We start from the raw sequence: 16,030 nt of genomic DNA, 5'->3' as shown, positions 1-16,030 counted from the left end.
ATGTGGACTTATCGTGTTTCATTTCCCCATGGACTCATAGGACTATACTTGATCAGGCACTCAGTTGTGATCCTTTCCAATATACATACATATACATATCAACATATACATACACATACATAGACATATACATATATACACATGTACATATGAGGTGCCTGAGGATTGGTGGAATGCATGCATGGTGCCATTGTACAAAGGCAAAGGGGATAAAGGTGAGTGCTCAAATTACAGAGGTATAAGTTTGTTGAGTATTCCTGGGAAACTATATGGGAGGGTATTGATTGAGAGGGTGAAGGCATGTATAGAGCATCAGATTGGGGAAGAGCAGTGTGGTTTCAGAAGTGGTAGAGGATGTGTGGATCAGGTGTTTGCTTTGAAGAATGTATGTGAGAAATACTTAAAAAAGCAAATAGATTTGTATGTGGCATTTATGGATCTGGAGAAGGCATATGATAGAGTTGATAGAGATGCTCTGTGGAAGGTATTAAGAATATATGGTGTGGGAGGCAAGTTGTTAGAAGCAGTGAAAAGTTTTTATCGAAGATGTAAGGCATGTGTACGGGTAGGAAGAGAGGAAAGTGATTGGTTTTCAGTGAATGTTGGTTTGCGGCTGGGGTTCGTGATGTCTCCATGGTAGTTTAATTTGTTTATGGATGGGGTTGTTAGGGAGGTGAATGCAAGAGTTTTGGAGAGAGGGGCAAGTATGAAGTCTGTTGGGGATGAGAGAGCTTGGGAAGTGTCAGTTGTTGTTCGCTGATGATACACCACTGGTGGCTGATTCAAGTGAGAAACTGCAGAAGCTGGTGACTGAGTTTGGTAAAGTGTGTGAAAGAAGAAAGCTGAGAGTAAATATGATAAGAGCAAGGTTATTAGGTACAGTAGGGTTGATGGTCAAGTCAATTAGAAGGTAAGTTTGAATGGAGAAAAACTGGAGGAAGTGAAGTGTTTTAGATATTTAGGAATGGATTTGGCAGTGGATGGAACCATGGAAGCGGAAGTGAGTCACAGGGTGGGTGAGGGTCGAAGGTTCTGGGAGCGTTGAAAAATGTGTGGAAGGTAAGAACATTATCTCGGAAAGCAAAAATAGGTATGTTTGAAGGAATAGAGGTTCCAGCAATGTTATATGGTTGCGAGGCATGGGCTATAAATAGAGTTGTGCAGAGGAGGGTGGATGTGTTGGAAATGAGATGTTTGAGGACAATATGTGGTGTGAGGTGGTTTGATCGAGTAAGTAATGAAAGGGTAAGAGAGATGTGTGGTAATAAAAAGAGTGTGGTTGAGAGAACAGAAGAGTGTTTTGAAATGGTTTGGTCACATGGAGAGGATGAATGAGGAAAGATCGACAAATAGGATATATGTGTCAGAGGTGGAGGGAACAAGGAGAAGTGGGAGACCAAATTGGAGGTGGAAAGATAGAGTGAAAAAGATTTTGAGCGATCGAGTCCTGAACATGCAGGTGGATGAAAGGTGTGCAAGGAATAGAGTGAATTGGAACAATGTGATATACCGGGGTCGACATGCTGTCAATGGATTGAACCAGGGCATGTGAAACATCTGGGGTAAACCATGGAAAGTTTTGTGGGGCCTGGATGTGGAAAGGGAGCTGTGGTTTCGGTGCATTATTACATGACAGCTAGACTGAGTGTGAACGAATGTAGCCTTTGTTGTCTTTTCCTAGTGCTACCTCGTGCACATGCGGGGGAGGGGATTGTAATTTCATGTGTAGAGGGGTGACGATGGGAATGAATAAAGGCAGCAAGTATGAATTATGTACGTGTATATATGTATATGTATGTGTATGTATATATATGTATATGTTGAAATTTACAGATATGTATATGTGCGTGTGTGGACGTGTATGGATATACATGTGTATGTGGGTGGGCTGGGCCATTCTTTTGTCTGTTTATTTGTGCTACCTCACTAATGCGGGAGACAGCGACAAAGTATAATAAATAATATAAATATACATGTACATATTCATACTTGCTTGCCTTCTTCCATTCCTGGCACTACCACACCCCAGGAAACAGCATCTCTACCCCCTGCTTCAGCAAGGCAGTGCCAGGAAAAGAGACAAAAAAGGCCACATTCATTCGCACTCATTCTCAAGCTGTCATGTGTAATGCACCAAAAACACAGCTCCCTATCCACATCCAGGTTGCACAGACATTTCCATGGTTTACCCCAGACATTTCACATGCCCTGGTTCAGTCCATTGACAGCATGTCGACTCTGGTATACCACATCATTCCAATTCACACTATTCCTCGCATGCCTCTCTCCCTCGTGTACGTTCAGGCCCTGATCGCTCAAAATATTTTTCACTCCTTCCTTCTACCTCCAATTTGGTCTCCTTGTCCCCTCCACCTTCGACACATATATCCTCTTTGTCAATCTTTCCTCACTCATTCTCTCCATATGTCCAAATCATTTCAGCACACCCTTTTCTTCTCTCTCAAAAAGCTGATGCTCACCATCTTCATATAACCAAAGGCAGTGATTATCTTATTTCAGTCCAAGAATATCTTAATACTTGCTGCTGAAATTTATGACCATTACCACAGTCATGTTTCTCTCCATGACCTCCATTCTGTATTGGGCTAACAGTATAACAGCGAGCACCACCTCATACTTACTTCTCATCCATCTTGCGTGAGAGCTCCTGGGCCACAGAGGAGATCTCCATTAATATCCTCTGTTTCTCACTGTCACTGAACCCAACTTGCAGCTCCTTCATCTTGTCATCGAACTCACGCATCTCCCTGTCCTTCTCCACTTTGGTGCTGCCATAGTCCTCAAGCAGCTCGTTCATTCTGGTGGTGACTACAGTGGTTGGCTTGATTGTTAGTTATAAAAGTGACTGGAGAGTGCATGGTTAGAATGTTGGGTTGATTACAGGGACTGACTGAAGGAAGAGTGTGGTTAAACTGTCTGGTTAGTTAGGGGGGGTGACTGGAGGGATAGTGTATGGCTAGACTCTTGGGTTAGTTACAGAAACTCACTGGAGGGAGAATGTGGCTGGATTGTTGGCTTAGTTACAAGAATGGACTGGAGGGAAAGTGTGTAGCTAGACTGTCGATTTAGATAGAATGACTGGAGGGAAAGTTTGTGGCTAGACTGATGGGTTAGAGAGTGTTTGGTGGGAAAGTGTGTGGCTAGACTGTTGGGTTAGAAGGAATAACTTGAGGGAGAGTTTGTGGTTAGAATGTCAGGTTCGATGGAATGACTTAGATTTGTGATGTGGGAGGCAGTGGTTGTGTATGATGGGGCACACCGAAGGATGTTACAATATTTCCTTGACGTAGCTGCTAAGTGTGGTTACCATCTTCATGGTTAGATATGGAGTCCCTCACATGGGTGATGTGTGGCTACCATCTTTAGAGGTAGACTAGGCCTCCCTCACATGATTACCAAATATGGCTGTCATATTCATGGGTAGCCATGCACACTCTCACATGGTTGCCAAGTGTGGCTACCATCTAAAAGTGTAGCCTCTGACTCCCTCACTTGGTTGCAAGATACCATAAGGGCAGTAACCACAGTTACCAACCATATCAGAAATTAAGTGTTGAATCCTCGACTTTCACAATGGCCCATGTGAATGAAGCAACTCTTGAGATGTGCATTTGAAAATAGGTTCAAACTGAATAACACCATCTCTTCTGGAAAAGATGAACTGTTGATTATGAAATAAGAAGGTTAAACCTAAACAGAAAGAAATGAAAAGTAAAGTAGATGGAGTTTATAGCCATAGATAAGAGAACAATAGGTGAAAATGAAAAAGAAAAAAGTGAACCCAGACAGGTGAAAACTGAAATGAGGATGTATAGATAAAGAATGGAAATTGAAAAGACCAGTTCTCAGGTAAATATTGAAAATTATATGAAGGATGGGAAGGAAACATAAGGAATAACATAAAGACAAAATGTCAAGAAGATGGAGGAGTTTACCTGATATTGATTTCTGTCTCTACCTTCTCTCTTTTCTTAGCCTCTTGGTTGAGCCGCTGTGACAGATCCTGGATCATGGTGTTCATCTGTATGATCCTGCAGCAAAACATTATCACAAACCATCATCAATCATCTCTGACAATTTATCTTAATACACATTCATCCAAGAAGACACAACAATAGCAATTATCCATCAGTTCCTCATCCTGAAGTTCTTATAACACTGTAATATGAGCCTTCTTCAAGAATGATACAGCTTCTCAAACACTTGTCCAACAGAGTCCTACAGAGAATGGCCTGATAATGATGAATACTCCTATCTGTCAGATCCCGGAGTGAACAAGTGAAGTGTAACATGGCAAATACACCTTTTATATGTGATTTAATGATCATCATACCCATAGGTAGACACTGATTCCACCAACATAAAACCATTGATGTGGTAACTACTTATATTACCCTGGTACCCTTTGAAGTACTTATATCATTCTCTGTGTACTACTTTACATAACACTAGAACTGCTTATATCACCTTGTTACCATTTTTTATCACACTAGAACTACTTGTATCACCTTGGTATCACTAAATTTCTTGTTACTACTGTATATCAAACCAAAACTTATTTACATTACCTTGGTGCCCTTAGAAGGACTTTTATCACCCTGATACCACTTTGCATTACACCAGAACTACCTAACCACCCTTGTGCCACTATATATTACACTAAAACTATATATATCACCCTACTATCAGTTTATATCCCAGAACTACCTGTATCACCCTGGCACTTCTTTATATCACATCAGGTCTACTTATATCACCTTAGTATTATTCATTTATTATACTTAATCACTGTTTCTGGCATCAGCAAGGTAGTGCATGAAAACAGACGAAGAATGGCCCAACCACCCACATACACATATATATACATAAACGCCCATACATGCATATATACGTACATATACATTTCAACATACATATACTTACGCAAACCTATACATATACACATGTACATATTTATACATACTGCCTTAATCCATTCCTGTCACCAACCTGCCATACATGAAAAAGCATCCACCCAGCAGACAAAAAAAGGCCACATTCGTTCACACTCAGTCTCTTGCTGTCATGTGTAATGCACCCAAAACACAGCTCCCTTTCCATATCCAGGCCCCACAGACCTTTCCATGGTATACCCCAGATGCTTCACTTGCCCTGGTTCAATCCATTGACAGCACATCGACCCTGCTATACCACATCGTTTCAATTCACTCTGTTTCTTGTATGCCATTCACCCTCCTATATGTTCAGGCCCCGATCACTCAAAATCTTTTTCACTCCATCCTTCCACCTCCAATTTGGTCTCCCACTTCTCCTTCTTCCCTCCAACTCTGACACATATATCCTCTTTGTCAATCTTTCCTCACTCATTCTCTTTATGTGTCCAAACCATTGCAACACACCCTCTTCTGCTCTCTCAACCACACTCTTTTTATTACCACACGTCCCTCCTACTCTTCCATTACTTACTCGATCAACTACCTTACACCACATATTGTCCTCAAACATTTCATTTTCAACACATCCACCCTCCTCACAACCCTATCTATAACCCATGCTTTGCAACCATATAACATTGTTGAAACAACTATTCCTTCAAACATACCCATTTATGCTCTCCGAGATAACATTCTTGCCTTCCACACATTCTTCAATGCTCCCAGATCCTTTGCCCCCTCTCCCACCCTGTGACTCACTTCCACTTCCATGGTTCAACTTTATATTGTATTAGGCATACTAATGTTACCCTGGTACCCCTGTATATGTCACTAAGCCCACTAATGTCACCTAATACCACTTTATATGTCACCAGGCCTGTTAATGTCACACTGGTACCACTTTCTATTCACAAGGTCCAGTACTGTCTCCCATGTACCACTTCACTAGGCCCACTAATGTCTCCCTAGTACCACTTTATATCACTCTGGGAATGACAGGTTTCCCATGGTACCATTCAACACCCTCCTTCATATTATAGTACTTACTTGCCCTCAAACGCAAGCCTTGCCGTCTCAGACATCTTGTCGTCAGAAAGCGCCGGAGTTCGCAATGATGGGGTAGATGCCTTCGTTGTCTGTGGAAAGCACGCCATAAACATGTTGATGCTGGCCATGCCATGACTATTGGCAACACAGATAACTGGTGCTACCCATACCATGACTGTTGGCACCACAATGCTGCTACCCATATCATGACTGTTGGCACCAATAGACTTTTGATCCTGTCCAAGCCAGACTGTTGACACCAACAGACTGTTGATAATGCCCATGCCATGACTTGGCACCAACTAACATTTGATGCCCCCTATGCCACAGCTTTTGGCAACAATAGACTTGTCTATCATACACTGTGGCACCACACTTAGACATGAATTTTGTTTTATCTTCTCATTTTAAGAAATGGTATTTTAAGGAAGAAATGAGTGTCTCTGCATATAATGATAAAAGAACTCCAAACCTATATATACAATGACAATTGAAAATGAAGAAAAGATATCAGTTAAATCTAGAGCACAGAAGCTCCAGCCATCTGTTGAGGAGGGCATGATTACTATTTGTGTGTTATACGGAGAGAGAGTTATACACCTCAAGGGTTACCTTAGCCTGGCTAGTCAATCATCACCTACAGCAAATGAACACAAACTGCTGGATCACCATGTATCAAAACCAAATTTATGTTCAGTGAAAGAATAAGCATCTGTCAAGTACAGCCGGACCCTTCACCACACCATAGCACAGGACGTCATACCTACTGATATCCCTACACTCCACTATCGCTTCCATAGTCCAATTATCACCTATACTACCATCATCACCTCCAGTATCATGGCAGTTACCACAACCACTGCCCTAGAACCATATACACAGTTTTCAAGAGATGGGGCCCTAAGAGTATAAAACTCCCTTCCCATACAGTACAAATTAATCATTACACACACACACACACATACACACCATTTTAAAGCTGCTGCCACAGTTCCTCATTTTTTCTTCTTTTACTTATGCTTATGTATAAACTTCCTGTCAAAGCCCATACTACCTCCCCTTCCCCGCCATCTCTGGGAGCTCACCAACATCTGCTTGCTGTTGTCCTCGAGGAGGCGACCTTGCATTCTGACACTGCTTTCCAGGGAGTTCAGCTCCTGCGACAGGTTATCCACCTTGGAGGATGCCTCACGCATCTCGTCCCTCAAGGATAGGCACAAACGCTCCAGCTGCTCCTTACTCTGGTTCATCTTCATCACTTCATGCCGGTACTCCTGTAGCCTGCAGAGGCAAGCAGGATCATGTAAGTTTAGCTGTGGGGAAAGTGGCAGTGAGGGGTGATGTGTGGAGGAGGGTGTTTGGAAGAGAAGCAGTGTGGCAGAGGGTGTTTGAAAGGGGTGCAGTGTGGGGGAAGGTGTTGGCAAAGGGTCCAGTGTTAGGGAGAGTGTTAGAAAGGTATGCTGTGTGGGAAAGGATGTTGAGAAGTGACACACTGCGGGGGAGGACAGTGGGAAGGGAAGCACTGCATAGTAGGGTGTTAGGAAGAGGTGCATTGTGGAGAAAGGAGTCAGGGAGGGATGTACTGAGGAGAGGGTGTTAGGAAGAGATGCGCTGTAGGAGGTTTTGGGAAGAGAAGCATTAAGTGGGAGGTTGGGGTGCTCTGTGGGTGAGGGTTTAAGGTAAGGAAATGGTGTGGATCAAGACAAAGGATTAATTTGTGGTGTGGGTCAGAATGTTTAGATTGGGTGTAGCACAGAAGGAAATGTGGTCAAATATAAGAATGTAGTGTGGTGAAATATTGTATCTAAATTTGCAGATCTTAAGATACATATAATTTTTTCAAACCAGTTGGGAGTTTTATCCTGGCGAGCAATGCAAGACAAGACAGTGTTGTCCAGCGACAAGTGGGGTTGAGTATTCACCGGGACTTTGTGTAGGAGAGTCAAGAAGCACAGCAGGTTCCCTTAAGCAAAGGTTTTATGCTAATATTTGCAAGGAAGATGTAGCAACTGTTTGTAATAGTGAAAATAATAGGTGATAATGATTTTCTGTTGGCAATTATGAAAATTATTTCAAGAGCACTTACACTGGTGATTAAAAATGATGGATATCTGTAATAATCTTCATAATGATTACAGCAGGTAAATGATGAATATATAGATGATGACAGCAGCAGATGATGATGATGCTACACACTCCAAGAATAAGTGATTAGTAACAAAGAGTGAAGCAGTTAACACAAATGATTATATTAACAATAGTTGGTGATAACTGATGATAGCATGAACATCACTGGATGGTGACACTAATAACAAGTGATAATGACACCATCACCTGATGGTGATGCCAGTAACACCTGATGCTGACACCATACCAGCTGGCAATGGTAATGACAGCAACTGATGATATGAACAAAAACAAGTAAGGAAGAAGTAAGTGGGGAGCAGGAGGTGGCAGGTCCTACCTCTGAGCACTGTGGCTGCGTCGTTCCATCTGCTCCTGCTGGGATGAGGAGATAGCCCTCTCAATGCTCTTGGTGTGGGAGGCCATCTGCTGCACAGCATTGCGACTCTCCTATGGGGCACCAACAAATCAAACATTTCAAACCTATATGCTTTTAACACTTAGAAAATAATCATTCTCAAAGGTCATTATTGTCTTTGTAGCTGCAGGAATTTCATATGACAAAAAGGGGTGACTGGTTTGTAAGGATATTCATTGTATGTATGGATCATGGTGAAGTACCTGAGGATAGGAGGAATGCATGTATAGGGCTACTGTATAAAGGCAAAGGGGATAAAGGTGTACTCAAACTACAGAGGCATAAGTTTGTTGAGTATACCTGTTAAATTGTATGGGAGGGTATTGAATGAAAGGGTGAAGGCATGTACAGGGCATCAGATTGGGGAGGAGCACTTTGGTTTCAGAAGTGGTAGAGGATGTGTGGATCAGATGTTTGCTTTGAAGAATATGTGTGAAAAATATTTTGTATGTGGCATTTTTGGATCTGGAGAAGGCATATGATAGGGTTGATCGAGATCCTTGTGGAAGGTCTCAAGAATGTATGGTATGGAAGGTAAGCTGCTACAAGCAGTTAGAAGTTTCTATCAAGGGTGTAAGGCATGTGTACGAGTAGGTAGAGAGCAGAGTGAATGGTTTCCGGTGAAGATCGGTCTGCGGCAGGGGTGTCTGATGTCACCATGGTTGTTTAATTTGTTTATGGATGGGTTGGTGAGGGAGGTAAATGCAAGAGTCTTGGAGAGAGGGGCGAGTATGGAGTCTGTTGGGGATGAGAGGGCCAGTGAAGTGAGTCAGTTGTTCGCTGAAGATACAGCATTGGTGGCTGATTCGAATGAGAAACTGCAGAAGTTGGTGACTGAATTTGGAAAAATGTGTGAAAGGAGAAAGTTGAGAGTGAATATGAATAAAAGCAAGGTTATTAGGTTCAGCCAGGGTTGAGGGACAAGCTAGTTGGGAGGTAAATTTGAAGAGAAAAATTGGAAGTGAAGTGTTTTAGATATCTGGGAGTGGACTTAGCAGTGAATGGAACCATGGAAGCAGAAGTCGAGTCATGGGTTGGGGAATGGGGTGAAGGTTCTGAGAGTGCTAAAGAATGTGTGGAAATAGAGAATGTTATCTTGGAGAGCAAAAATTGCTATGTTTGAAGGAATAGTGGCTCCAACAATATCACTGTATATGGTTGTGAGGCACAGACTATAGATGGGGTTGTTTGGAGGAGGGTGGGTGTGTTGGAAATGAAATATTTAAGGATAATATGTGGTATCAGGTGGTTTGATGCTGGTATATATATATATATATATATATATATATATATATATATATATATATATATATATATATATATATATATATAAATATATATATATATATATATATATATATATATATATATATATATATATATATATATATATATATATATTTTTTTTTTTTTTTTTTTTTTTTGCTTTGTCGCTGTCTCCCGCGTTTGCGAGGTAGTGCAAGGAAACAGACGAAAGAAATGGCCCAACCCACCCCCATACACATGTATATACATATGTCCACACACGCAAATATACATACCTACACAGCTTTCCATGGTTTAAACCAGACGCTTCACATGCCCTGATTCAATCCACTGACAGCACGTCAACCCCGGTATACCACATCGATCCAATTCACTCTATTCCTTGCCCTCCTTTCACCCTCCTGCATGTTCAGGCCCCGATCACACAAAATCTTTTTCACTCCATCTTTCCGCTTGCAATTATGCCATCAGTGGCCACATTACGCACTCTTGCAATTATGCCATCAATGGCCACATTACCCACCCTTGCAATTATGTCATCAAAGGCCAAATTACTCACTCTTGCAATTTATGTCATCAATGGCCAAATTACTCACTCTTGCAATTATGTCATCAATGGCCACATTACTCACTCTTGCAATTATGTCATCAATGGCCCCATTACTCACTCTTGCAATTATGCCATCAATGGCCCCATTACTCACTCTTGCAATTATGCCATCAATGGCCACATAACTCACTCTTGCAATTATGTCATCAATGGCCACATTACTCACTCTTGCAATTATGTCATCAATGGCCACATTACTCACTCTTGCAATTATGTCATCAATGGCCCCATTACTCACTCCTGCAATTATGCCATCAATGGCCACATTACTCACTCTTGCAATTATGCCATCAATGGCCACATTACTCACTCTTGCAATTATGTAATCAATGGCCATATTACTCACTCATGCAATTGTCATCAATGGCCACATTACTCACTCTTGCAATTATGCCATCAACGGCCACATTACTCACTCTTGCAATTATGTCATCAATGGCCACATCACTCATTCTTGCAATTATGCCATCAATGGCCACATTACTCACTCTTGCAATTATGTAATCACAATTATGTAATCACAAATATAAATGAAATAAAATATATGTGGTTTGATAGACTAAGTAATGAAAGGGTAAAAGATATGTGTGGTAATAAAAAGAGTGGTTGAGAGAGCAGAAGTGGCTTTGTTGAAATAATTTGGACTCGTGAGGACGAGTAAGGAGGATTAACAAAGAGGATATACATGTCAAAGATGGAGGGAACGAGGAGAAGTGGGAGACCAAATTGGAGGTGGAAAGATGGAGTGAAAAAGATTTTGAGTTATCGGGGCCTGAGCATGCAGGAGGGTGAAAGGCATGCAAGGAATAGAGTGAATTGGAACGATGTGGTATACTGGGGTCGACTTGGTGTCAATGGATTGAACCAGGGCATGTGAAGCGTTTCGGGTAAACCATGGAAAGTTCTGTGGGGCCTGGATGTGGAAAGGGAGCTGTGGTTTCGGTGCATTATTACATGACAGCTAGAGACTGAGTGTGAACGAATGGGGCCTTTGTTGTCTTTTCCTAGCACAACCTCACACACATGAGGGGGAAGGGTGTTGTTATTCCATGTGTGGCGGGGTGGCGATGGAAATGAATAAAGACAGACAGTGCGAATTATGTACATGGGTATATATGTATATGTCTGTGTGTGTATATATATGTGTACGTTGAGATGTATAGGTGTGTATATGTGCTGTGTGTGGACATGTATGTGTATGCATGTGTGTGTGGGTGGGTTGGGCCATTCTTTCGTCTGTTTCCTTGCACTGCCTCGCTGGCGCAGGAGGTGGCGACGGGGCAAAGTGAATGAATAGATAGATATATATAGGGGAGAAAGAATACTTCCCACGTATTCCCTGCATGTCGTAGAAGGCGACTAAAAGGGAAGGGAGCGGGAGGCTTTTTTTTTTAAATTTTCCAAAAGAAGGAACAGAGAAGGGGGCCATGTGAGGATATTCCCTCAAAGGCCCAGTCCTCTGTTCTTAACGCTACCTCGCTAATGTGGGAAATGGCGAATAGTATGAAAAAAGAAAAAAATTAAACGCGGGAGACAGCGACAAAGTATAAAAAAAAAAAAAAAAAAAAAAAAATTCAAACTATTCGCCATTTCCTGCATTAGCGAGGTAGAGTTAAGAACCTGGCCCCCTTCTCTGTTCCTTCTTTTGGAAAAATAAAAAAAATAGAGGGGAGGATATCCAGCCCCCCGCTCCCTCCCCTTTTAGTTGCCTTCTACGACACGCAGGGAATACGTGGGAAGTATTCTTTCTCCCCTATCCCCAGGGATATATATATATATATATATATATATATATATATATATATATATATATATATATATATATATGTGTGTGTGTGTGTGTGTGTGTGCATATGCAGTCGAAAAGGTTATTTATGGAATTAAAGAAGAATGAACATAGTAACACCTGCACCATGAGGAAGTGTGAGCCACTTTTCATCTCCTAACACTTATACCAGGATCATTCATGGTGAGGTCAAAATCACTACCTTTATTGCATCTTCGCATCGTCTGATCCTGTCTTCAAACTCATAGGTTTTATTCTGTGACTGTCTGATAGCGGTGTCCAGACGAGACCTTGATTCCTTCTCCTCCACCAGACCCATCTCATTCCTTTTGACATTCATCTGCAATGGATGAAAAAGTCCAGTTAATGGCATCATTGGTGGGATCATGCTAGACTTGGATGAAATTGATGTTTACGGGATTGTCCATTTCTCTCTCTGTCTCATCCAGAATATGAACATATGAAAGACACACACACACACACACACACACACACACACACACACACTCACTCACCACACCTTGAGATCCTGCTGCAGACGCATCATTTCATCCAGCAGTGCTCGGTTGCTCTGCTCTGTGGCATTGAGTCGTTGTTCCAGCATGTCCAGTCTCCGCCCTGCAGAATGAAAGTTTATTTTGAAAGTATGTCAGCAAGCTAGAACGATGAACATTGTCATTTATCTAACTGTGATTTCCCATATGTGTACACTGGCCCTAAAGCTTAACCTTACTTTATTATCATGCAAACTTTAAATCTTTGATAGAATCTGTATTCATTTTATCCCTGTTCACCTTGTTTTATGTGTACAGTACTCTGATATTGAGAAAAAGTTTTCTCCATCCTACTTTACACTTCTCTTGCATGGCATATTGTTATCTTCTCTGATCCCATTGGATAAATAAGAAAAACATCTATAAAAGCGTTGTTGAGACTCCCTAGGGATTATACATAGCTGTCAGGTCTACTCGTATCCCCATTTTTTCATAACTTGTTGCCTTGTTTCGGTACCCTCCTAGCTCCATTTTACTAACCTTCTTCAATAGTTCTTTATTTTGTTCAGTGAGGAGACCAAACTGCTGAGGCATATTCCATCTTGGGTTGAATGCCCCTCCCTCAACATCATACTGTCCATGTACACACAGTAAAGAAATTATCTTAGTTCTGTTTGTGAATCAATATGCCACCTCAGATAAAAATTTTGAGAAATGCCCATTGGTTTGGTCTCACAGTAATAGTCCTTTACCATAATAACTTTGATATTGATTAGATACTTCAATAGAAATAATGTAGGGTTACTGCAAATATTAGGAAATGTGTCCTGCATTCATGCATGCCAACTCTATCAAGACAACACAAATTATTCTGATCATTTAGATTTTTTTTTTTTATCAAACCCATCAAGAAGATACTTTTTTAACCATGTGTACTTAATAGCTGCTCTGACCAACAAATATAGTGTATGCTACCTTCACATCCTCCTCACATCATTTTTCTAGCTATTTGTTTAACATAATCTCCAAGGTCCCTTTTACAGACTGATTCACGTCACTTGTCTCCACTGTTGTAGTAATCAGTCTAGTCTGTTTGTATCACTTCCAGTTTTCATCACATTTTTAGGGTCAAATTTCTTTAGCCATTTGTCTGGCCACTAATGTATTCTAAGTAGGTCTCCTTGAAATGTGCAATACTAATTGTTACTCCACACTTTGTTGAAATTGTAGCATAATTAGGAAACATAATCAGGCATAACTTAAATCTAAAATTTATTCAAACAGATTAGGTATATTAGTAGGCACCAGTGAGTCCTAACGAACCCCACCTGCCACAATTTCTCAGTTCATTGACATGTTCTCTGTTCTGGAATAATCTCTATACTTATGGGTACCAAATTTGATCAAATGTGAAGAAAAACTAGAAAAATTTAAAGAAGAGCAATAAAACTGATTCTGCACTCAGCGACAAATGTATTTCACACAAAATAAACAGTCTTTGAGATTGATAGAAATTTTTGAAATATTAAATATTTTTGTCATGAATATTTCTTCATACATGTTAGAGATTCAGAAACCAGAAATAACTGATGTAGAATTAATAGTAAAGGGATGTGAAAGCAATGTGGTCAAAAGTTTTCTTCAGCTGTAAAGTTGTAAAACAGAGTAAACTACTACCAGATGTTAGTAAGAAGACTGTCAACAACTTCAAAATGGGGACAAACAAATACTTCAGTTATATCTGTCATTGATAAAAAAGGTCTTATTGTATAATAAAAACAGAAATTTAGATTCATTATCTTCAAATTTAGAATTTTTCCTGTTTCAGATTATGGCTTTTCCTGGTAGACACCAACTGGATGTAGAGAAGGGAGCTTTTCCCATACACTTTTCTTTATATCATTTACATGGCAGTATACTCTCTTCATATTATATGGTGTTCTTTCTTGGATAGTTTTCTTGCTGGTTGATGTGCTAGAAGGAGCAGTGGGTGGGGAGATACCTTCCGTTTTACTGTCCTATCTTAATCACAAATAATCATTGTTACCCTAGGCCCAGATACTACAAATGTCCTCCAGCCATTGAATGCAACATACAGGAATCTGCACAAATTTGAACCATCTTTTGTAAGTATTAAGCTTTGATATCATTTAACAAAAGCTAACCAGGATGTTCACTGACGGAAAAAAAGGCAGCTACCTGTGGGCAGTTCCATAGGTACTGTAAGTGAATCCATCCTTTGTCTGTTGGGAGTGGGATGGGAGATGACCCACAGTAATTAAGATGGTCAGTTTGTTGTCCTTTTATGGTCAGTAAGCAATGTTTTGATCCTCTACAATGACTTGCATCAACTGACAAAACTGTTATGGGTTGATAAAATGTTTACCATAGACTTCATTAATAGGTCTTCTGTCAGACATTTGTAAATTAATAATGAATAATCTTGCTAAACTACAACAAATGACTATCTGAGAGTGATTCATCTAGTATATTTTGTGAGTTAACAGAGAAAACTTACTGCAGCAGTGTATACCTCAGTGACAAGAAATGGCACACCTTATTGAAAATTAGATTCCTGAAATTTTAAAAGTGTTTCCACTCTTTGCATATAATTGGTTAATTTAAAATATGAAAGACTATAAACTTATATAGTGAACTAACTTTTTCACAATTTATGATTACTTCTTTTGTGCCACCACTGATAAGATGAGTAGCACAGATCAAGTAGCACCCAGGTTTGAGGAGTATATGACCAATTAGAGGCATAGCACCCAAACTTCACATAGGCTTACAATATCATCAGGTAGGACAATATAAGATGCACTGGGGAGGGGCTCACCTGCTATGGGGTCAGCCTGAGGGATCGGGTGTGGCGGTGGCGATCGTGTCCTCTGTGGTGCCGGTGGTGGCACTGACATCCTCATGGGAGGAGGCACCCCTGGCATCCTCATGGGGGGAGGTGGGGGACGACGGTGCCCTCCAAGTGGCATCTGAGAATGTGGCAGCCCTGGCAGACCATGCACATTGCCATACATCTTACTGCGGCCTATCCTGCAGCAGCCGGATCAGGAGGTAAGTGGTGGGTGTGGTAGAGAAATGATGAAGAAGCTGTCTTGTGGAGAGGATGAGGTAGGTGGCACTGTGCTGGGTTGTGAGGTGCATGCTGTGCTGGTGCTTCAGGCAGATGGACATACACATAGTAATGACCAGACAGGTTAATTTTAACAAAAGCAAACCTGGAGGAACGCTTCTACATTGACTTAAGGTGACTAGTTTAATTCAAGTTGCAGTTTTGAATGGCTATCACATTGGATGTAATAACAATGAAAC

The 16,030-nt window shown here is 40.9% G+C and overlaps 1 protein-coding gene across 1 annotated transcript in view; it reads right to left on the bottom strand.

The window, feature by feature from the left end:
• LOC139753315 (uncharacterized) overlaps positions 1-16,030 on the bottom strand; it is a 44,456-nt gene that overhangs the window by 20,812 nt on the left and 7,614 nt on the right. The window contains exons 3-10 of the mRNA XM_071669628.1: positions 15,540-15,751; positions 12,727-12,824; positions 12,409-12,546; positions 8,467-8,576; positions 7,088-7,283; positions 6,003-6,091; positions 3,957-4,052; positions 2,643-2,819 (exon numbers count right to left, since the gene is read on the bottom strand). Coding sequence (XP_071525729.1) covers positions 2,643-2,819; positions 3,957-4,052; positions 6,003-6,091; positions 7,088-7,283; positions 8,467-8,576; positions 12,409-12,546; positions 12,727-12,824; positions 15,540-15,751 — 1,116 coding nt within the window. The remainder of the gene's footprint in view (positions 1-2,642; positions 2,820-3,956; positions 4,053-6,002; positions 6,092-7,087; positions 7,284-8,466; positions 8,577-12,408; positions 12,547-12,726; positions 12,825-15,539; positions 15,752-16,030) is intronic.

Source organism: Panulirus ornatus, chromosome 14, assembly GCF_036320965.1.
Source record: "Panulirus ornatus isolate Po-2019 chromosome 14, ASM3632096v1, whole genome shotgun sequence".
Lineage (NCBI taxonomy): Eukaryota > Metazoa > Arthropoda > Malacostraca > Decapoda > Palinuridae > Panulirus > Panulirus ornatus.
Note: the sequence above shows the minus strand (reverse complement) of the source record. Positions and strands in the feature narration are given on the sequence as shown.